At 51.2% G+C, this 22,476-nt stretch overlaps 1 protein-coding gene and 1 pseudogene across 1 annotated transcript; both read left to right on the top strand.

Moving 5' to 3' along the window:
• Nucleotides 1–1,056: 1,056 nt before the first annotated feature.
• Nucleotides 1,057–6,642, top strand: LOC141989821 (perforin-1-like). The gene is made up of 3 exons (XM_074956744.1): nucleotides 1,057–1,256; nucleotides 3,620–4,206; nucleotides 5,523–6,642. Exons 1-3 carry the CDS (start codon nucleotides 1,107–1,109, stop codon nucleotides 6,640–6,642), a joined length of 1,857 nt encoding a protein of 618 aa, XP_074812845.1. The 5' UTR covers nucleotides 1,057–1,106.
• Nucleotides 6,643–18,407: 11,765 nt separating this feature from the next.
• LOC141989820 (perforin-1-like) lies at nucleotides 18,408–20,530 on the top strand (annotated as a pseudogene).
• Nucleotides 20,531–22,476: the final 1,946 nt, after the last annotated feature.

Below are 22,476 nucleotides of genomic sequence, written 5' to 3'. Positions count from 1 at the left end.
CCTTTACGGTGTAGGTAGTCTGGCGTGCAGCACATTGGCACACGCCTTCTTCCGCTGCCTCTGAGGGCTCCGATACGACCGGCAGCTCTTTTTTCTCTATCCAAGGGGTCTTCCAAGATCTCTCCAAGCTGCCAGTCTTCTACCAGGACCTCCTCCAGACCTGCAAGCAGTTCTAGGCAACCAGGTCCATTGTGACCACCAAGGGAGCAGACCTGCTCACGGAGCCCCTGCTGCACGACCCCCAGTATGTAAGTGGCGGAGTCACCCTTGATTAGCCAGAGGCTGGTCCTGGCAGAAACCACAAGAATCTGACACTTCCTGGACTACAACGAGAGGGACTGGGTGGATCCCTGAGCACTCATTTGGTGCCTGGGGCTCTCCACCCTTCTCCACCCTCCGCTCCCGTGTGCGTACTCCAGGAGGTAGGGCAGCCTTATTGCCCACCTCTCAGGTTTTCCTTGAGCAGGTCCTGCGAGGGGGTGCTCCCCACCCACCCCTCACCCCAGGGCCTCCAGAGCTTTTAGTCTGGCCACTATCCCACAAGCCCCTGACTGCCGGCCCCCCTACTCTCCATAGGCCGAGCTGCCTGCGCGCCTTGAAACCGGTTCATTTCCGAACTGTGCCAAGGGAACAATTTTACAAGGTTGTGCTCACACTTTCCACTTCCTCACACTGGTGTGCTGTGCTTCAGTGTGGGGGGCTCAGCAGGGGGCGCTGTCCCTCGCAGGCAATGCTGGCCCCAATGCCCCAGTGTGGCATTAGGGGCTTCTCTGCTGCAGGGTGGGGGCTCAATGGGGGACACTCTCCCCAAAAGGCAGTGCTGGCCCTAGTGTAGCACTAGGGGGTGCTGTGCTGCAGGGCGGGGTGCTCAGGAGGGGGCCGCTCTCCCTGGGAGGAAGTGTTGGCCCCAATGACTCAGTGCAGAGTTTGTCTCACTGTGGTTTCCTTTGCAGACTCTCTAGCTCGTCATACACTGGGTCAAGACCCATGGGAGCCATGTTTGATCCACCACAGGGGTGGAACAATTGCTGGCCACAGCTTCCTGTCGAGCTGGCTGTGGCTGGGGGTGTGAAGGGGGGCAGGAACTCAGGGCTGGGGGGAGTGTGATGACGTCTGAGACACTGAGAACACAGGAGCCCCTTTGTGGTGCCTTGATCCACCTTCAGAGCTCATCTCTCCCAGCAGAGACACAGACCTGCCCAGGACGCCGACAGGCCCCAGGGCTGAAATATACCTCAGCTCAGTTCCTGAAGCAGGTAAGTGATGGGTGGGTCTACTCAGACCCTGGCCAAGATCGGGGACCCCATCGTGCGGGATGCTGCTCAGACCTCAGCCGAGATGGGGAACCCCATTGCACTGGGTGCTGCACAAATCCTGGCTGAAATGAGGACTGTGCTGAGATTGAGGCCCCACTAATGCCGGGCACTGCACAGATCCCCCCAATTGAGACTGGGGGCCTGTTCACCCCATGTGCTCCACAGACCTCAACCAATATCATGGTCCCCACTCCCTCCTGCTCTAACCCACTTGATCCCACTCCCCTCCTAGTGTGACAAGAGAACCCAGGAGTCCTGACTGTCAATCCCGTGCTCTACCCACTAGAGCCTTGGTTATAAAACTGCGGGTGGCAACCCAGTACTGGGTCGCAGAATGTAAGGCACTGGGTCATGGCGGCTGTGGTCAGCACTGACGACTAGGCTGTTAAAAGTCCAGGTGGTGGCGGTGCTGCCTGGCTAAGACAGACTAATCCCTGTCTGTTCTGACACCACTTTGCGACCCTGAAGCGGCCAGCAGCAGGTCTGGCTCTTAGGCGGGGGGGCCACAGGGCTCCGTGCGCTGTCCTCACACCGACCACCAGCTCCGCACTCCCATTGGCCAGTTCCCAGCCACTGGGAGCTGTGGGGGGTGGGGGTGCCCGCAGGCAAGAGCCACGCAGAGCCACTTATGCACCTCCACCTAGGAGCCGGACCTACCTAGAGACCCTTCCTGCACACCAAACCCCTCATCCCTGGCCCCACCCAAAGCTTGCACCCCCAGCCCAGAGCCCTGACCCCCTCCCTCACCCTAACCCCCTGCCCCAGCCCAGATCACCCTCCTACACCCTGAACCCCTCATTTCCAGCCCCACCCCACAGCCCTCACCCCCATACCCCAACCCTCTGCCCTAGCCATGAGCCCCTCCCACACCCCAAATCCCTGATCACCAGCCCCGTTGGGTCACGGGAATCAACCATTTTCTTCAGCTGGGTCACCAGAAAATAAGTTTGAAAACCACTGCTCTGGACCACATTGCCATTCAGCTTTTGATAATTAATTTACATCTTTTATACTTTTCATATCAGGGGCATCTTGCAATTTCAGACTGTTTGATTTTCTATTGGCAATAAAGCAGTGGGGCAGCAGGTCGGGACTGAGGAGCACCAGCAGAGTTGGGGAGGGAACCCCAAGGAAGGACTTGCAGAGGGCTGCAGGCCGGGCAGAATCAAGCAATCAATATTCAAGTGAGTTTTTCCTGCCCGGTTCTGCTGGGGTGAGTTCAAACGTTTACTGTCCCCTCCCAGTCAGAGCCTGCTACAATCATAGGATGCAGAGCTGACACCCTTTCCTGCCCCATAGCCAGCATTGCTGTGCAGTTCCAACCCGAGTGGAACACAATTCAAATCTACATGTAACCCAGCATCCCTTGTGGTTAGTAAGGGGAGGGACACAAAGAGAAAGGTAAGGTGGTCAGGTACCTGGTGAGAAAGGAAGGGGACAGGATACCAGAGTAGATGGGCCCATGGATCTGCTCTTGCATGGTAGGGAGGGGGCAGGATACCAGGCTAAATGGGCCCATGGGCCTTATCCAGGGCAAAAGGGAGGGAGCAGGTTACTGGGCTGGATGGGCCCAGGATCTGTTCCGGGGCGGTGGCATTTCCTTCCGTCTTTCCCCAACAGCCACAGTGTAAAGCTGACAGCGCTAGATGCTGGGACTGATGCTGACCATGAGAAACCCCAGAAAATGACCCTCCGTCAGTGGTTAAACATTACCAAAACCACCACTCGGCATGACCAGAAGGGGGACCCAGAAGATTCTACAGTGAGGCCAGTCATGGCTAGCGTGGCCCAAGCTCCCACTGCTCTCGCTCGTTATGAAAGCCACCACTCCCAATCTACGGGTTGTGCCTGGCTTTGAACTTCCCCCTAGTGGCCAGACCCAGCCACTGAATCAGCTGACTAAGTACAAGCCACGGACTCTGTCCACATGGCACTGTCCTCTAGTGGCCCCATTGAGGAATTGCAATGACCCATTATTATACTGCACACTGTAGAATGGGCAAATGAAACTATGCCTCCTCCTCGTAGTTAGTGATGGAATTCCAACATCTGGAAAACAAGGAGGAGAGGGAATTGATGCAAATTAGATAATCTGTGGACAAACATGCAAATGAGGCATCAGGTCATTTGTGTAATGCCTCCAGGTTTCCGAGAGCCCAGAGTTTTCGTAGGTGTGCAATAAAATATGGCAGATGTCGTGGGTGATAAGTGGATGTCTCTGTCTCTACAACAGAGTTAACCAAGAGAACTGCCTGCCACTAGATAGTCACTAATTCTGGACCTCTGTCTGTCTCTACCTGCAGGAGGGTTCAGAGGCCGACAACCCCTCCTGCATGGGGGAACCCGTCACATCAGCCATGCCCAGATTTGGTGCCTTCATCCCCCTCCTCCTCTTCATCTTCCCTGGTGCCTCCTCCCATTGTCACACAGGCACTGTCAATGAATGCAAGAAACACACGGCCTTTGTGCCCGGGCACAGCCTGGCTGGGGAGGGCATCGATGTGACCACGATGGCCAGAAAGGGGGCCTACCTGGTTGACAGCAGCCTCTGGCAACACCAGGACGGCACCTGCACCCTGTGCCGGAACCGACTTCAAGGAGGCCAGTGGCAGAGGCTGCCACTGGCCGCAGTGGACTGGCGGGTCCGCGTCTCATGCCGCCGGAAGCTGAGCAGTTCGGTGCAGCAGTCGGCGATGGGCATGATGGAGTCCACGGCATCCGCGGTGCAGAATGACTGGACGGTGGGGCTGGATGTGCCTGTGAAGCCCAAGGTTAATGTCCAGGTGGCCCTGGCCGGATCGCATTCCAAACTGGCCAGTTTTGTTGTAGATCACACACGGATGGACAAATACAGCTTCGTGAGCCACGAGGTCTCTTGTGGCTATTACAGGTAAGAGCCAGCCTGGGTCAGGAGCATTGTTCTCTCTAAGCTGTGTGCCTGGGAGTGCACACACAGATACTAAACCCCACGTACACGGCGAAACACCGCGTGCACAAATATTTGCACACAAGCACAAAAATTTGCACAGAAGACATTTTTTGCACACACGACCTGTCAATAATTGGAGGGAACATTGGTCAGGAGGGCTCACCTAGAACTGGTATCAGTGCAACACCACACAGTGATATGGGGCCTTTTTGACCTCTAGCGGGTGCTGGCTCCCACCTGGGAGTGGACAGCTATGGGGGTGTCAAGGTTCCTTCCCCACTCTGAACTCTAGGGTACAGATGTGGGGACCTGCATGAAAACCCCCCAAGCTTACTTTTACCAGCTTAGGTTAAAACTTCCCCAAGGTCCAAACTATTTTACCCTTTGCCCTTGGACTTCCACTGCCACCACAAAACGTTTATCTGGGTTACTGGGAAAGCATTGTTTGGAAACATCTTTCCCCCCAAAATCCTCACCAAAACCTTGCACCCCACTTCCTGGGGAAGGTTTGGTAAAAATCCCCACCAATTTCCATAGGTGACCACAGACCCAAACCCTTGGATCTTAGAACAATGAAAAAGCATTCAGTTTCCTTACAAGAAGACTTTTAATAGAAGTAAAAAAGAATTACCTCTGTAAAATCAGGATGGTGAATACCTTACAGGGTAATTAGATTCAGAACATAGAGAATCCCTCTAGGCAAAACCTTAAGTTACCAAAAAAGACACACAGACAGGAATATCCATTCCATTCAGCACAACTTATTTTCTCAGCCATTTAAAGAAATCAGAATCTAACGCATATCTAGCTAGATTACTTACTAAGTTCTAAGACTCCATTCCAGTTCTGGCCCCAGCAAAAGCATCACACAGACAGACAGAGACCCTTTGTTTTTCTCCCTCCTCCCAGCTTTTGAAAGTATCTTGTCTCCTCATTGGTCATTTTGGTCAGGTGCCAGCAAGGTTACCTTTAGCTTCTTAACCCTTTCCAGGTGAGAGGATTTTTCCTCTGGTCAGGAGGGATTTTAAAGGTGTTTACCCTTCCCTTTATATTTATGATGGGGGGATTTTCCTCTCTTATGTCTCAGGACAGCCCGGTGACCTGCCGGGACCAGAGCGGGGGCAGTCTGCCAGAACACTCAAGCAGCTGGCAGTATCCCCAGCAAGTTGTGAGGTTCAGCAGACTGGATGGCTGATGCTAATGATCAGGATGCACAGCTAATGATCTCAGCTGACTCACCGGGCTGAGCACACTCCTCCCCTTGTCTCCCTGACCAGGTTCCGGGTCAGCGAGACGCCACCGCTCACCAGCCATTTCACTCTGGCGCTGGAGAACCTCCCCGACCAGTACGACAGCAAATCCAAGGTAGAGTACCAGCAGCTAATCAGCAACTACGGCACCCACTACCTGTCCCAGCTGCAGCTGGGGGGCCGGGCACGGGACGTGACGGCTGTGCGGGTCTGCGAAGCGGCAATGAGCAGCTTGACTGACGACGAGATCAAGGACTGCTTGAGCATGGAGGCAGCTGTGAGTATCGGAATGGGCTCGGTCAAGGGTGGGTACAGCAAGTGCAAGGAGGAGAAGAAGAAGGGGAAGGTCCAGGGGAGCTTCCACGAGACGTATCGGGAGCGCCACATGGAGGTGGAGGGAGGAGAGAGCACAACTGATGTGCTCTTCTCTGGCAGTGATGCCGAGGTCTTCTCGGCCTGGATAGAGAGCCTCAAAACCAGCCCTGGCCTGGTGTCCTATTCGCTGCACCCCATCCACATCCTGCTGGAGCAGGATGACCCCAAGCGGGAGGCGCTGAGGCAGGCGGTGAGTGAGTACATCCGTGAGAGGGCCCTGTGGAGGAACTGCACCCGAAGCTGCCCCCCCGGGACTCAACGCAGCGCCCATGACCCCTGCTCCTGCGTCTGCCCTGGGGATACCATGACCAACACCATGTGCTGCTCGCGGGAACGCGGCCTGGGGAAACTGATGGTGACAGTGAAGAAGGCCAGTGGCCTCTGGGGGGACCAATCTACTGCTACGGATGCCTTTGTCAAGGTCTTATTTGAGAGACGGGAGATCCGGACTGGCACCATCTGGAACAACAACAGTCCTGTCTGGTACGTCCCCTTGGACTTTGGTACCGTCCGCATCACCAGCGCCAGCAAGATCCGTGTCCAGGTCTGGGACGAGGACAAGTGGAACGATGACCTGCTGGGAAGCTGCGACATCCCGCTGGAGGCTGGGGGGCCCCACCAGAAGGATTGCTACCTGAACCATGGCCGCATCTGGTTCCAGTACAGCCTGCGCTGTGGGCCCCACCTCGGGGGCCGGAGCTGCTTCGACTATGTCTCCCAGCCATCCCAGCAGAGCACAGCCAAGGGGAAGGAGGTGGAGGCCTTCTGGTGAGCCCCTTAGACAGGGGATCTGAGAGGGGCATGGGTGTGCATTGGTCAATAGCACCCCTGTCCCCCAGAGCATTTCCTAGTTCCCGCTCTGCTGATGCTACTGGGCTTCATGCTGTCCCTCCTGCTCGGAAATCGGGGTTTCCTATGCCCATAAGAGACGATCTGCTCCTGTGGGCCCGTCATCCCCACTCTGGGAAAACATCCCATCACGCACCGTCCATTTATAATCCATCAGACCAGTGTCTCCAATGATTCCAAACATCCAATGTATCCATCTAATCGACAAATCAACGTATGTACCTACTGCATCCAAACTATCTGCCCCTCCCCCATCCAGCCAACCAACCAACAAATGCTTGCATTTAGTTTATCCAAGGTATTCAACCAGTAAACCACAAACTGGATTTAGTGTATCCAATTTATCCATCCAGCCAACCAATCAAAGAACGTATCCAGTGCATCCGCCATATCCATCCATCCAACTAACTAAAGCATGTATCCAGTGCAGGGATTCTCAAACTGGGGGTCAGGACCCCTCAGGTGGTTACAAGGTTATTACATGGGGGGTGGTCGTGAGTTGTCAGCCTCACTCCAAACCCCGCTTTGCCTCCAGCATTTATAATGGTGATAAACAAGTTTAAAAGTGGTTTTAATTTATAAGGGGGGGTTCATTCAGAGGCTTGCTATGTGAAAGGGATCACCAGTACAAAAGTTTGAGAACCACTAATCTCGTGCCTCCAATATATGCAACTAGCCCACCAATGAATGTATCCAGTGCATCCAAACAATCAATGAATTTATCTAGAGCATGCAATGGGAAAGCCAGCCAGCCAGCCAACCAACCAATGAACGTATTTATTATATATAAACTATCCAGCCAGCCAATAAACAAATGTATTTAGTGTGTCCAATGTAACCAGCCAACTAACAAATATATTTAGCATATCCATATCTATCTGTCAACCAATGTATCCAATGCATCCATCCAACCAACTTACCAGTGTATGTATCTAGTGCATACATATTCTCAAGCTATTTACCATTGTGGACTGCATAGGCATCTCTCTATGTGTTATGTGGGCCACATTCACACTATATATATGCTATCTGTGTGGCCCTTAGGATGTGACACGGGCTGCCGCTGTGTGCTGATTGAGGCACAAGTGGCTCACGGGCCATGGGTTGAGAACTACTGATCTAGTGCATCCAGAGTAGCCAACCAACCAAACGACCAACTAAGATCTTAAGTACATCCAGCCAACCAACCAACCAACCAATATGTGTAGCCAGTGCAACCAACCAACCAATGAATGTCCTAAGTGCATCCAACCAACCAGTCAGCTAGTATGTGCAGGCAGTGAAACCAATCCACCGCCCCATGTGTCCATCCATGAACTGTATTTATCTGCTTAGTGTATCCATTTGAAAATCGATTGTCTCTACAGGAGGGGATAAGGTGCACAACTCAGGCCTGTCCTATTGCTGCGTCAGTGATAAACCCCCTGTAGAAACCCTAAAATATTTCAGGGTGGGCATGGTTCTAAACACCCAGCAGATGAGCCGGGGTCCCAGGGGGAGGATTCATTAGGTGGCTGTTTCCTAAGCAAATTCTCCCTAATTCGCGGATTGAAGATTCTTCCTGTCTCACCCCATCTGCATCTCTTGAGAGCCTAGATCAATAGCTCCATGCTGTACCTCACTGATGGAGGGGGGGTTAACTCTGAACCCTACTGACTGCAAGTTAAATATCTCCAGCCTGGAAAACTGACATGCAGATTTGCAGCACCACTGCAAAATGATTTGCTTCTGGGAGGATTCCAGCTCTCTGAATTCTTGCAAGTGTATCTCCCTGCTTCAATAAACATTTGTGAAAGCAAATTTGTAAGCAGAAAGCCTTGTCATTCTTCTAACCCCAGTGGCCTGGACCCAGATGTAGAGTAGAAATGAGTGGCTGCAATACACTTTTGGGAACAGTCGGGGGAGCTCTGGGCTAGAGGGGAGTGAGGTATGGCAAGACAGGGGAGCTAGACAGCTGGATGAATTTGCTGAAACGGCAAATAGAGTGTAATGTGGCTAACTCCAGTCAAAGCAAATGGCTTCTGTCGGGCACAGAGTGGGGTGGGTGGAAAAGGGATACAGGGAGATGGGCAGTATTATTAGAGGGTATTAATATCCCACAGATGATTTTTTCAAGACACTGCTATTGCCAAGAGATCCAGGAGGGGATATGAGAAAGTATCCTTCTAAGGGGATTCTACTCTGATCTGGCTCTAGGGCAGGGGGATTGGCTGGCTCAGGAGGCTGGCGAATGGGACACGGGGCCTTTCCCCTCTAGGCGGGCTGGTTCTGATCTGGCCCCATGACATGGCTGGCTGCGGGGACTGGGGAATTAGAGTAATAGTCCTCCTCCAATGGTGCAGCTCCAATTCCCACCAGCAGGTGGCAGCCTGGACTCGTGCAGCCCCGAGCCGGTTGATCAGCTAAATCCATCTTGCAGGTCAGTTCTGACAGAGCATGGAAGGTGTTAGCTAGGGAGTTGGGGAATAAGCTCCTGATCTGCCCCTGGAATGAAGCCTGGGATCCTGGTGCAGAGGCTGAGAGATGGGGCGGCTCCGGGAGTGCTGCTGTGATGCATGGTGGACAGGAGAGGATCTTTCCATAGCCTTCTTCTGCCCTGCCGCACACCCAGTGGCTTCAGAGCAAGTCCCTGCAGGGTACATGGTCCTATCTGGCATGGCCCACCTCCAGTCCACTGCCCCCTGGCCCTAGCCCTTCCCCATACCCCAGTGCCCTGGGGCTAGGAGAGGTAGAGTATGAATCAGCTAGTTGCTGCAGCGCCCTGGGCCATACTTTAAGCTGGCAGGGAAAGCAAACCCCAAAGCAATTTATTCCCCATGCCTCTGATAGGCCTCCTGTGACTGGATCCCCAAGGTAGAAACTCAGACTGGGGTGCCACTGTGCCCCCTTAACTCTCCAACCTGGGCTGTCTCTAATGTTACAAATTACACCTGGTAGGACACGCACACAACTGCTGCGAATTATACCTGGTAGGACGTGCACACCAATGCTGCGAATTACACCTGATAGGTCACGCACAGTTCGAATCTAGGCTGAGGCACAGAAACAAAGTCCACAACTGCAGAGTTCCCAAAAGACACTAAGTTTATTACGCTCGAGCGTGGTGCCCCCCTGCTAGCCGGGGGGGACCCTGAATACAGATTATACAAAGGTTATATACTTTTTAGCAAAGCATGTTGCCCTCGTGCATCGGAAACCTTAGCCAATAAACAAACCCTTTTCTTATCTACCACCTATCCCTGCTTGGTGCATTCCTCCTGCTAAACCAGTATCTTAATTACACAGCATGGTCCTAAAGCCATGCATCAGTAACTTTTATTATCAAGATGGGAGGCCTCACATCAAGGCCAAGAGACAGGGAGTTAGAGACTGACAAAAACCAGATACTGGGAGTCAAGGCAGGCTGGAGACAAGGAGGAGGATTTTCACAGGGATTCAGTATCTAAGGATCACTCCTCCTGGTGTATGATGTGCTGGCATTTAAACAATGGTGGGCCCCAAACCAAAATGGAGTCACATGTGCTAACTTTTCCTTAACACTAACAATGCTTTGCCAGTCACAAGCAGCAAAACCCCTTCAGGGGCTGAGCTCACTCTGCCAACAACAGGCAAGGAGACACCCAGCTAAATTGCATGAATGCTGTAATTAGACAGAGACAGACACCAGCAAATCTCCCCAGCCTTGGACCACAGAAATGTACCATTTTACATGGCTCAAGAAATTCTCTTGAACAATTCAAGCTCATTAATTTGTTCACCACTTTGTCAAAGGAAAGTGGACATGCGCCAGCCTTTGCAACTGGAGCCGATTCCCCAAGCCCTCTAGGCAAACTCACTGGTAAGGATAAAATGTTAAAGTCAGTTTATTAACTACAGAAAGATCGATTTTAGGTGATTAGAAATGTTAAGACACAGAGGTCAAAGTTGGTTAAACAATAAATAAAAATAGAATCGCAGTCTAAATTGCTTAGTCTGTTAAACTTAGAAGATTTGAATCCAAGAACTTTTCTCACCCCACTGGGTGCTCCAGGCAGTTGACAGTTCTCTGTACACAGGCTGGATTCCCTTCTCAGCCTGGGACCAATCTCCCCAGTTCAAAGTCTTTGTCTTCCCAACGATATTGAGATGGGGGAGGAGAGACGCCAAGTGGTGATGTCACTGGGAGTCTGGATTCTTCTTGATGGGCCATCACCAGGGGTCCGGCCCATTCTCATATAAATGTGTCTTGTTTGCTATGCCTTTGTTGCCACTGAAAGGCGTTTCCCACTTACCACATGTTTCAAAAGCAAACATAGCAATACTTGATAACCTCACTTACAATGAGAGCACTCACCGTTCAACAGGATATTCATGTTCAATAGATCACGACTTCTTCAATGATATCTCACAAGGCATGCATTGTACAAAACCTCTCAGTCATAACACAGTGGTTCCCAGGTGTTATTTTGAGGTACAGAATAGCATACCTCCACCCCCAGCTTGTAAATGCATGGGGGATCAGGAGAGAGAAAAGCAGGGGGCAGCCTGGGATGGAGTGAGGGGGACCCCTGGCAGAATAATGGGGGGGTTCAGGCAGTGAGGTGACCCCTGGCAAGATAAATGTGAAGTTTAGGCAGTGGGAGGACCTCTGGCAAGATAATGGGGGTGCAGGGGGATGGGGTCATATCAGCAGTGGGTTGGAGTGACAGAATCTTCTGATGGGGGGCACACAGGGGCTATCATGGGGGCTGTGGGACCCTGGGGTTGGAGTCCCAGGGGATGAAAGCATGGATAGAACAAAACACGGGAGAACAGAGAGAGAAGGAAACCTCAGACCTGCTCTACAACAACCCAGGGCCATCTTCCTTCCACCCCTGCCCTCAGTGCCCCATGTCCCCACTCCCACCACAGCCTGCCCCACAGGGCCAGGGCATCGGGCTTGATCCAGATTTACCCAGGGATCAGAATCCAGGCCTGATTCCATTGGCATCAGTGTGGTTGCTCCGCATTTACACTGGGGTCCCTGAGGCACTAGGTGCTGGCTACAGTGTGGCACTAGGGGGTGTTATGCTGCAGGATAGGGGCTCAGCAGGGGGCAAACTTCCCCCAGCAGACAGTGCTGCCCCCCAATGCCCCTGTTCAGGGCTTCTCTCACTACGGGTTCCCCTGCAGCCTATCTCCTCAAACCCTGGATGGGGACCCACGGGAGGCGCGTTTGATCCACCCTGGTGGTGGAACATTTGCCAGCCACAGCTTCACGCCCAGCTGGGGTGAGACAGTGAGAAGAACCTCAGGAGACTTTTTTTGGTGCCTTGATCCATCTTCAAAGTGTGTCTCTCTGAACAGAGACACAGCCCAGCCCTGGCCGCCGGTAGGAGTCATGGCAGAACAGCTCAGCTCCTGAGACAGGTGAGTGATGGGTGGCTGTGCTCAGACTGTGGCCATCATCAGGGGAACCCATCACTCTGGGCAATGCTTAGACCCCAACTGAGATCAGGGCCTCCATCACTCTAGGCAGTGCACAACTCCCCCCCCCCCCCGCCTGCCCCCACCCCAACCAAGACTGGGGACCCCATTGCTCCAGGCACTTATTAGACCCCAACTGAGATTGGAGTCCCCATCACAGTGGGCATTGCACAGACCTCAACCAAGATCAGGGCTCCGAGTCCCCCCACTGCTCTCACCCTCCAGACCCCACTCTACTCCCAGGGCTGTGGATAGAACCTGGTGTGACATTCCCCTGGTGTTATCTGGACTGGTGATCTGCTAGGTCACTCCAATCCTCGACTCTGGGAGCCAGCCTTACCCTGCTCTGCTGTGAGAACCCCCACTCCCGGGCTGTTCACGCACAATCTCTGGCATGTAAGCTGCTCCCAGCTATGTGAGTGAGCACTTCTGGCCAGCTGCTGCTTGGATTGTGCAACCAAATGGCACTAGCCAATATCTCCGGTCCCAGACACAACCCTAGGAACCTCCATCTTGCAGTGTCCAGTTATGCCCGCTGGGATGCTGCAAGTTTATACGAGTTCATCAATTTAACAAAGAAATTGATATTTACCAGTCTTGTTATCCCAAGGGAAATCTCTGACATGCTTCAAACCAAACACACTGCTTCGGGTAGAATAAACAAACAAATTTATTAACTACAAAAAATAGATTTTATGTGATAAAACGTCAAAGCACAAGAAATCAGATTTGGTCAAATGAAATAAAAGCAAAATGCATTCTAAGCTGATCTTAACACTTTCAGTGCTCTTATAAACTTAGATGCTTCTCACCACAGGCTGGCTGGTTGCTTTTCAGCCAGGCTCTCCCCTTTGATCAGCGCTTCAGTCCCTTTGTGGTGGTGTCTGTAGATGTAGGTGGAAGAGAGAGCCAGTATGACAAACGTCTCTCCCTTTTATCATGTCCTTTCATCCCTTGGCTTTGCACCCCCCTTCAGAGTCAGCTGAGCATTACCTCATCATAGTCCCAAACTGACCAAGGGAAGGGAGGTGACTCACTCGAGAGTCCAGCAGATCCTTTCTTGCTGCCTAGGCCAGTGTCCTTTGTTCCTGAGAGGCTGGGCTGGGTTTGTCCCATACATGCCCTGATGAGGTGTGAACTGCCCCTCTGTTCCTGGAGAGTTTTTACTGGGCTTGTTTTAAGCCATGAGGACACATTTTTAGCCTCATAACTATATACATGAAATTAAAACCTATAACAGTGCTGTAACAACAATGCTCGGTGCATCAAGAGCATTCCGAAGACACCCGACATGACAAATTTTGCATTGGATACCACACAATCATATTATAAGCCTGCATATGGGGGTGCAGACTGTTCCCCCGAGATACAGAGAGTCACACCCAGGCATCCTGGTCCCCCTCTTTAACCCACTTGACCCCACTTGGCTTGGAAATAGTGACCATAATATAATAACATTTAATAACATTTAACATTCCTGTGGTGGGAAGAACACCTGAGCAGCCTAACACTGTGGCATTTAATTTCAGAAAGGGGAACTTTGCAAAAATGAGGAGATTAGTTAAACAGAAATTAAAAGGTATGAAGTGAGCTGTAGCTCATGAAAGCTTATGCTCAAATAAATTTGTTAGTCTCTAAGGTGCCACAAGTCCTCCTGTTCTTTTTGTGGATACAGACTAACATGGCTGCTACTCTGAAACAGTAACTAGAGTGAAATCCCTTCAAGCTGCATGGACACTTTTCAAAGACACCATAATAGAGGCCCAACTTAAATGTATACCCCAAATTAAAAAACACAGTAAAAGAACTAAAAAAGAGCCACCATGGCTTAACAACCCCATAAAAAAAGCAGTGAGAGATAAAAAGGCATGTTTTAAAAAGTGGAAGTCAAATCCTAGTGAGGTAAATAGAAAGGAGCATAAACACTGGCAAATTAAGTGTCAACATGTAATAAGAAAAGCCAAAAAGGAGTTTGAAGAACAGCTAGCCAAAAACTCAAAAGGTAATAACAAAATGTTTTTTAAGTACATCAGAAGCAGGAAGCTTGCTAAACAACCAGTGGGGCCCCTGGACAATCGAGATACAAAAGGAGCACTTAAAGACGACAAAATCACTGCGGAGAAACTAAATGAATTCTTTGCTTCAGTCTTCATGGCTGAGGATGTTAGGGAGATTCCCAAACCTGAGCCGTCCTTTGTAGGTGACAAATCTGAGGAATTGTCACAGATTGAAGTGTCATTAGAGGAGGTTTTGGAATTAATTGATAAACTGAACAGTAACAAGTCACCAGGACCAGGTGGCATTTGCCCAAGAGTTCTAAAAGAACTCCGATGTGAAATTGCAGAACTATTAACTATGGTTTGTAACCTGTCCTTTAAATCAGCTTCTGTACCCAGTGACTGGAAGATAGCTAGTGTAACGCCAATATTTAAAACGGGCTCTAGAGGCGATCCTGGCAATTGCAGACTGGTAAGTCTAACATCAGTATTGGGCAAATTAATTGAAACAATATTAAAGAATAAAATTGTCAGACATGTAGAAGAACATAAATTATTGTGCAAAAGTCAACATGGTTTCTGTAAAGGGAGAAACTTACAAATCTTACTGTCTTACTAATCTATTAGAGTTCTTTGAGGGGGTCAACAAACATGTGGACAAGGGGGATCCACTGGACATAGTGTATTTGGATTTCCAGAAAGCCTTTGACAATGTCCCCCACCAAAGGCTCTTACATAAATTAAGTTGTCCTGGGATAAGAGGGAAGATCCTTTCATGCATTTAGAACTGGTTAAAAGACAGGGAACAAAGGGTAGGAATAAATGGTAAATTTTCAGAATGGGGAGGGGTAACTAGTGGTGTTCCCCAAGGGTCAGTCCTAGGACCAATCCTATTCAACTTATTCATAAATGATCTGGAGAAAGGGGTAAACAGTGAGGTGGCCAAGTTTGCAGATGATAGTAAACTGCTCAAGATATTTAAGGCCAAAGCAGACTGTGAAGAACTTCAAAAAGATCTCACAAAACTAAGTGATTGGGCAACAAAATGGCAAATGAAATTTAATGTGGTGTGACAAAGCTCTGTCCTTGCCTCCATGGGTCCTGCATTTCCTGGTGGATTTCACTAGCCTCAGAGGCTCACTGTGACGCTCCATGTAACCCTTCTCTATCTGGAGACAAGGGTCACAGTCTACTGAGCCATTTTCATCATAAGCCAGCAAGGGAGGTGAGGAGAAGTTATCCTTCCTTGCACAGTCTCTGTTGTCTCCCAGTCTCAGTGATTAATCAGGGGGCAAAGGGGGGGGGAGCCTGGGCCCACCCTCTAGTCCAGGCTCCAGCTCAGGGACCCTAATAGTATCAGCTATGGTAGCTGAACTTTTAGAAACATGACATGTACAATTCCCTGGGCTACTTCCCCCACAGCAGCCCTCACTTCCTCAAGCTCCACTTCACCCTTACCGCAGGGCCTCCTTCCTTGTGCCTGATATGGTGTGTACTGCTCAGTCTCTCCAACAGCGCAACTTCCTCCCACAGCTCCTGACATGCGCACCCACCTGACTAACTGGGAGGCTTTTAACTAGCTTCAGCCAGCCCCTGATTGGCTTCAGGTGTCCCAATCAACCTAGCATTCTCCCTGCCTTCTGGAAAGTTCTTAATTGGCCCCAGGTGTCTTAATTGACCTGGAGCAGCTGCCATTTCACTTATCCTGGTACCAGGGATTTGTTTAGCCTGGGCTAATATATCTATCTCCCACTACTTTTCTATAGCCATCTGGCCTTGCCCCGTCACAGTGGATAAATGTAAAGTAATGCACATTGGAAAAAATAACCCCAACTATACTTACAATACGATGGGGGCTAATTTAGCTACAACTAATCAGGAAAGAGATCTTGGAGTCATCGTGGATAGTTCTCTGAAGACGTCCACGCAGTTTGCAGCGGCAGTCAAAAAAGCAAACAGGATGTTAGGAATCATTAAAAAAGGGATAGAGAATAAGAATAAGAGAATATTGCCCTTATATAAATCCATGGTACGCCCACATCTTGAATACTGCATACAGATGTGGTCTCCTCATCTCAAAACGGCTATACTGGCATGAGAAAAGGTTCAGAGAAGGGCAACTAAAATGATTAGGGGTTCGGAATGGGTCCCATATGAGGAGAGATTAAAGAGACTAGGACTTTTCAGCTTGGAAAAGAGGAGACGAAGTGGGGATATGATAGAGGTCTATAAAATCATGAGTGGTGTGGAGAAAGAGAAGAAGGAAAAGTTATTTACGTGTTCCCATAATAGAAGAACTAGGGGACACCAAATGAAATTAACGGGCAGCAGGTTTAAAACAAATAAAAGGAAGTTCTTCTTCACACAGCGCACAGTCAACCTGTGGAACTCCTTGCCTGAGGAGGTTGTGAAGGCTCGGACTATAACAGGGATTAAAAGAGAACTGGATAAATTCATGGAGGTTAAGTCCATTAATGGCTATTAGCCAGGATGGGTAAGGAATGGTGTCCCAAGCCTCTGTCTGTCAGAGGGTGGAGATGGATGGCCGGAGAGAGATCACTTGATCATTACCTGTTGGGTTCACACCCTCTGGGGGACCTGGCATTGGCCACTGTTGGTAGACAGGATACTGGGCTGGATGGACCTTTGATCTGACCCAGTCTGGCCATTCTTATGTTCTTATGAGTCCTGGCTCTCAATCCAATGCTCTATCCCCTAGACCACGTTGCCACTCAGCTTTTGACAATTAATTTACACAGTTGATATCTTTCATATCAGAGGCATCTTGCAATTGCAGGCTGTTTGATTTTCTATTCTCAACAAAGCAGTGGGGCAGCAGGTCGGGACTGAGGAGCACTGGCAGAGCGGGGGGAGGGGGGAGGAACCCCAGGGCTGGGCTAGCAGGGGGCTATGGGTTAAGGTGACCAGACAGCAAGTGTGAAAAATCGGGACGGGGGTGGGGAGTAATAGGAGCCCATATAAAAAAAATCCCCAAATATCGGGACTGTCCCTATAAAATCGGGACATCTGGTCACCTTTCTACGGGTGGGGATTGAGAGGCACCAGCAGAGCCAAGCAGTTAATATTCAAATGTGATTTTCCTGCTCAGTGATGCTGGGGCAAATTCACACATTTACTGTCCCCTCCCAGTCCGAGCCTGCTACCCTGACAGGATGCAGAGCTGTCACCCTTTCCTGCCCCACAGCCAGCATTGCTGTACAGTTCCAACCCAAGTGAAACACAATTCAAATCTACATTTAACACAGCATTCCTTGTGGTTAGTAACGAGAGGGACGCAAACAGAGGGGTGAGGTGGCCAAAACATCTGGGGCAGAAGGAAGGGGACAGGATACCAGAGTAGATGGGCCTGGGGTTTGTTCCAGAGTTTTAGGGAGGAGGCGGGATACCAGGATAGATGGGCCCATGGGCCTGATGCAGGGCAAAAGGGTGGGGACAGGATACTGGGCTAGGTGGGCCCGGGATCTCCTGCAGGATGGTAGGGTTTCCTGCCATTTTCCCCAACAGCCACAGTGTAAAGGACGCAGCACTGTATGCTGGGTCTGATTCTGACCATGAGAAACTCCAGAAAATGACCCTTCGGTGGTCGTTAAACGTAATCAAATCCACAACTCTGTGTGGCCACTAGGGGGCCCAGCGGCTTCTACAGGGAAACCAGTCACAGCCAGCATGGACAAAGCTCCCACTGGTGTCGCTGGCTATAAAACTCACCATCTGGGGGACTAATGTCTTGCAAGCCACGGGTTGTGGGTGGCTTCTCACTTCCTCCTAGTGGCCAGACCCAGCCACGGATTCTGTCCACATGGCACTGCCCTCTGTTGGTTCCACTGATAAATTTCAGTGGCCCCTTATTATATTGCATGTTCTAGATGGGAATGTGAAACTATACCCACCTCATGGTTAATGCTGGGATTACAACACCCAGAAAAGAGGGAGGGGAGGGAATTGATGCAAATTACGTAATCCAAAGTCAAACATGCAAATGAGGTATCACGTCATTTGCATAATGCTTCCAGGCTTCCCAGATCTCAAATTTTTCATAGGTGTGCTACAGAACATGGCTGATGTCGTGGGTGGTAGGTGGATGCCTCTGTCTCTACAACAAAGTTAAACAACGGAACTGACTGCAACTGGATTGTCACTAATTCTGGACCTCTGTGTGTCTCTCCCTCTAGGGACGTTCAGAACCAACAGCCCCTCCTGGATGGGGGAACCCGTCATGTCAGCCATGCCCAGATTTGGTGCCTTCATCCCCCTCCTCCTCTTCATCTTCCCTGGGGCTTCCTCCCATTGTCACACAGGCATGGTCAATGAATGCAAGAAGCACACGGCCTTTGTGCCCGGGCACAGCCTGGCTGGGGAGGGCATCGATGTGACCACGATGGCCAGGAAGGGGGCTTATCTGGTGGACAACAACCACTGGCAGCGAAAGGACAGTACCTGCATCCTGTGCCAGAACCGACTGCAGAGGCCAGTGGCAGAGGCTGCTTCTGGCCACAGTGGACTGGAGGGTCCACATCTCGTGCCGCCGGAAGCTGAGCAGCTCGGTGCAGCAGTCAGCGATGGGCACTATGGAGTCCGCGGTGTCCACAGTGCAGAATGACTGGAAGGTGGGGCTGGACGTGCCTGTGAAGCCCGAGGTTAAGGTCCAGGTGGCGCTGGCCAGATCGCATTCCAAACTGGCAACTTTCGTGGTAGACCACACACGGATGGACAAATACAGCTTTGTGAGCCACGAGGTCTCTTGCGGCTATTACAGGTGAGAGCCAGCCTGGGTCGGGAGGCATCACCTGGAATTCAGATCACAGCAACACCACACAGAGATACGGGGCCTTTCTCCTTTAGGGGGTGCTGGCTCCAATCTAGGTCCAGAAGGGAGAGACTGGCAGGCTCAGTGGGGCAGGGAATGGGACACGGAGCCTTTCCCTTCTAGAAGGCGCTATCTACCACCTGTGACTGGCCAGCTATGGGGGATTTTCTTCTCTTGTGTCTCAGGACTGCCCAGCAACCTGCCGTGGCCAGAGTGGGGGCAGTCTGTCATAACTATCAAGCAGCCGGCAGTATCCCCAGCAAGGTTGTGCGATTCAGCAGAGTGGGTGGTTGCTTTGAGTAGGAGCCACCTGCTTAGATCCTTACTTGTGGGTTGGCTGGGGCCTTAGGACACGCAGCTAATGACCTCAGCTGACTCACCAGGCTGAGCATCATCCACCTCTTGTGTCCCTGACCAGGTTCCGAGTCAGCAAGATGCCCCCGCTCACCAGCCATTTCACTCTGGCGCTGGAGAACCTCCTGGAGCAGTACGACAGCAAATCCAAGCTGGAGTACCAGCAGCTAATCAGCAACTACGGCACCCACTACATGTCCCAACTGCAACTCGGGGGCTGGGCATGGGACGTGACAGCCATGCGAGTCTGAGAAGCGTCAATGAGCAGCTTGACTGACGACGAGATCAAGGACTGCTTGAGTATGGAGGCGGCCGTGAGTATCTGAATGGGCTCGATCAAGACTGGGTACAGCAAGTGTGAGGAGGAAAAGAAGAAGGGGAAGGTCCAGGGGAGCTTCCATGAGACGTATCGGGAGTGCCACGTGGAGGTGGAGGGAGGAGAGAGCATGACTGACATGCTCTTTTCTGGGAGTGACACCACACTCTTCTCAGCCTGGATAGAGAGCCTCGAAGGCAGCCCTGGCCTGGTGTCCTATTCGCTGCACCCCATCCACACCTTGCTGGCACCGGACAATCCCAAGCGGGAGGCGCTGAGGCGGGCGGTGAGTGAGTACACCCGTGAGAGGGCCCTGTGGAGGAATTGCACCCGAAGATGCCCCTCGGGGACTCAACGCAGCGCCCATGACCCCTGCTCCTGCGTTTGCCTCAGGGATACCATGACCAACACCATGTGCTGCTCACGGGAGCGTGGCCTGGGGAAGCTCACGGTGACAGTGAAGACGGCCAGTGGCCTGTGGGGGGACTACATTACCTCTACGGATGCCTTTGACAAGGTCTTCTTTGAGAGAAGGGAGATCCGAACTGACACCATCTGGGAAAACAACAGTCCCGTCTGGAACGTCCCCTTGGAGTTCGGTACCGTCCGCATCACCAGCGCCAGCAAGATCCGCATAGAGGTCTGGGACGAGGACTTCAAGTGGGACGATGACCTGCTGGGAAGCTGCGACATCCCGCTGGAGGCTGGGGGGCCCCACCAGAAGGATTGCTACCTGAACCATGGCCGCATCTGGTTCCAGTACAGCCTGCGCTGTGGGCCCCACCTCGGGGGCCAGAGCTGCTTCGACTATGTCTCCCAGCCACCCCAGCAGAGCACAGCCAAGGGGAAGGAGGTGGAGGCCTTCTGGTGAACCCCACAGACAGGGGATGGGAGAGGGGCATGGGTGTGCATTGATCAATAGCACCCCTGTCCCCCAGAGCATTTCCTAGTTCCCGCTCTGCTGATGCTACTGGGCTTCATGCTGTCACCCCTGTTCGGGAATCTGTGTCTCCTATGGTACAACAGACTATCTGCTCCTGTGGGCCCGTCATCCTCACAGCTCCCTCTGGGAAAATATCCCAGATCCATCAGACCAGTGTGTCCAGTGATTCCAGTCATGCAATGTATCCATCCAACCAACTAACCAAAATATATATCTACTGCAACCAACCTATCTGCCCCACCCCATCAAACCAACTGTCAGCCAACCAACCCACAAATTGTTTCATTTATGTTATCCAACATATTCAGCCAGCTAACCACCAACCAATGAATGTAGCCAGTGCATCCAAACAAACAATAAATGTTTAGGCTGGTGTTTAGGTGTTTAGGCTGTCCAGTGTAACCAGCAAACCAACAAATTTATTTAGCATATCCAGCCAACCTTCCAACCAATTCAACCAATGTATCCAATGTATCCGTCCAATCAACCAATCAGTGTATGTATCTAGTGCATCTGGTGTATTCAAGAAACTAATGCCTTATGTACGTCCAACCAACATGTGTAGCCAGTGCAAGCAACCAACCAATGAATGTCAAGTTCATCCGGTCAACCAATATGTGCCAGCAATGCAACTAATCCCTCAGCCCACGTATCCATCCACCCACTGTAATTACCGGTCTAGTGCATCCAGCTGAAAAGAGATCATCAGGAGCAAAGCTAAGCCCCTGTCCTATTGTGGCATCAAGGATTAACCCTCTGCAGAAACCCAAAGATATTCCAGGGATGGACATGGTTCTGAACTCCCAGGGGATGGGCTGGGGTCCTCATTCACTAGGGGGCTGTTCCCTAACTGTCATTTATCTTACTTTCCACTACTACCCAGCAGCTTTGGGGTTAATTATCTCATCCTGAAAGTGCAGGCCCCACCCACCATCCCTGCTCAGATGATCAGCAGTGATGCAGATATATCACTTCCTCTTGGTAGGAAGTCATGCCACAGGGCTGTTGATTCCAGCTGTCATCAGGCTCAGGGAGAGGGCACTGCACTGGGATCACATTGGGAAGGGCAAATTCCCCCTAATTTGGGGATTAAAGCATTTTACTGCTTCACCCCATCTGCATCTGTGAGAGCCTAGATTAATAGCTCCATTGTGCAGTTAACTGGTGAATGACAGTTGTTAACTCTGAACCCTACTGACTGCAAGTTAAATATCTCCTGCCTGGAAAACTGCCATGCAGCTTTGCAGCTCCACAGCAAAATTATTTTCTTCTGGGAGGATTCCAGCTCTCTGAATGTCTTACAAATGTATCTCCCTGCTTCAATAAATGTGTGTGAAAGCAAATTTCTAAGCAGAAAGCCTTGTCATTCTTCCAACCTCAGTGGGCTGGACCCGGATGTAGAGTAGAAATGAGTAGCTGCAATACACACTGGGAACACTAGGGGGAGCTCTGGGCCAGAGGGGCTAGAGTGTAAAGTGGCTAATGCCAGTCAGCGCGAATGGCTTCTGTCGGGGACAGAGTGGGGGTGGGAAAGAGATACAGGGAGATGGGCAGTGTTCTTAGAGGGGCATTAATATCCCCCAGCTGATATTAGCAAGACTCTGCTATTGCCAAGGGGATATGAGGAATTTTCCCTTAAAGTGGATTCAGCTCTCATCTGGCTTTTGAGCAGGGGGATTGGCTGGCTCAGGGGGCTGGGGAATGGGACACAGGGCCTTTCCCCTCTAGGGGGCGCTGGTTCTGATCTGGCCCCATGACATGGCTGGCTCCGGGGGCTGGGGAATTATAGTAATAGTCCTCCTCTAATGGTGCATCTCTGATTCCCTCCAGCAGTTGGCAGCCTGGATTCGTAAAGCCCCCAGCCAGTTGATCAG

The sequence above is a fragment of the Natator depressus genome, chromosome 6 (assembly GCF_965152275.1).
Source record: "Natator depressus isolate rNatDep1 chromosome 6, rNatDep2.hap1, whole genome shotgun sequence".
NCBI lineage: Eukaryota > Metazoa > Chordata > Testudines > Cheloniidae > Natator > Natator depressus.
The sequence above is the reverse complement of the archived record's forward strand: the minus strand, read 5'-3'. Positions and strand labels throughout refer to the sequence as shown.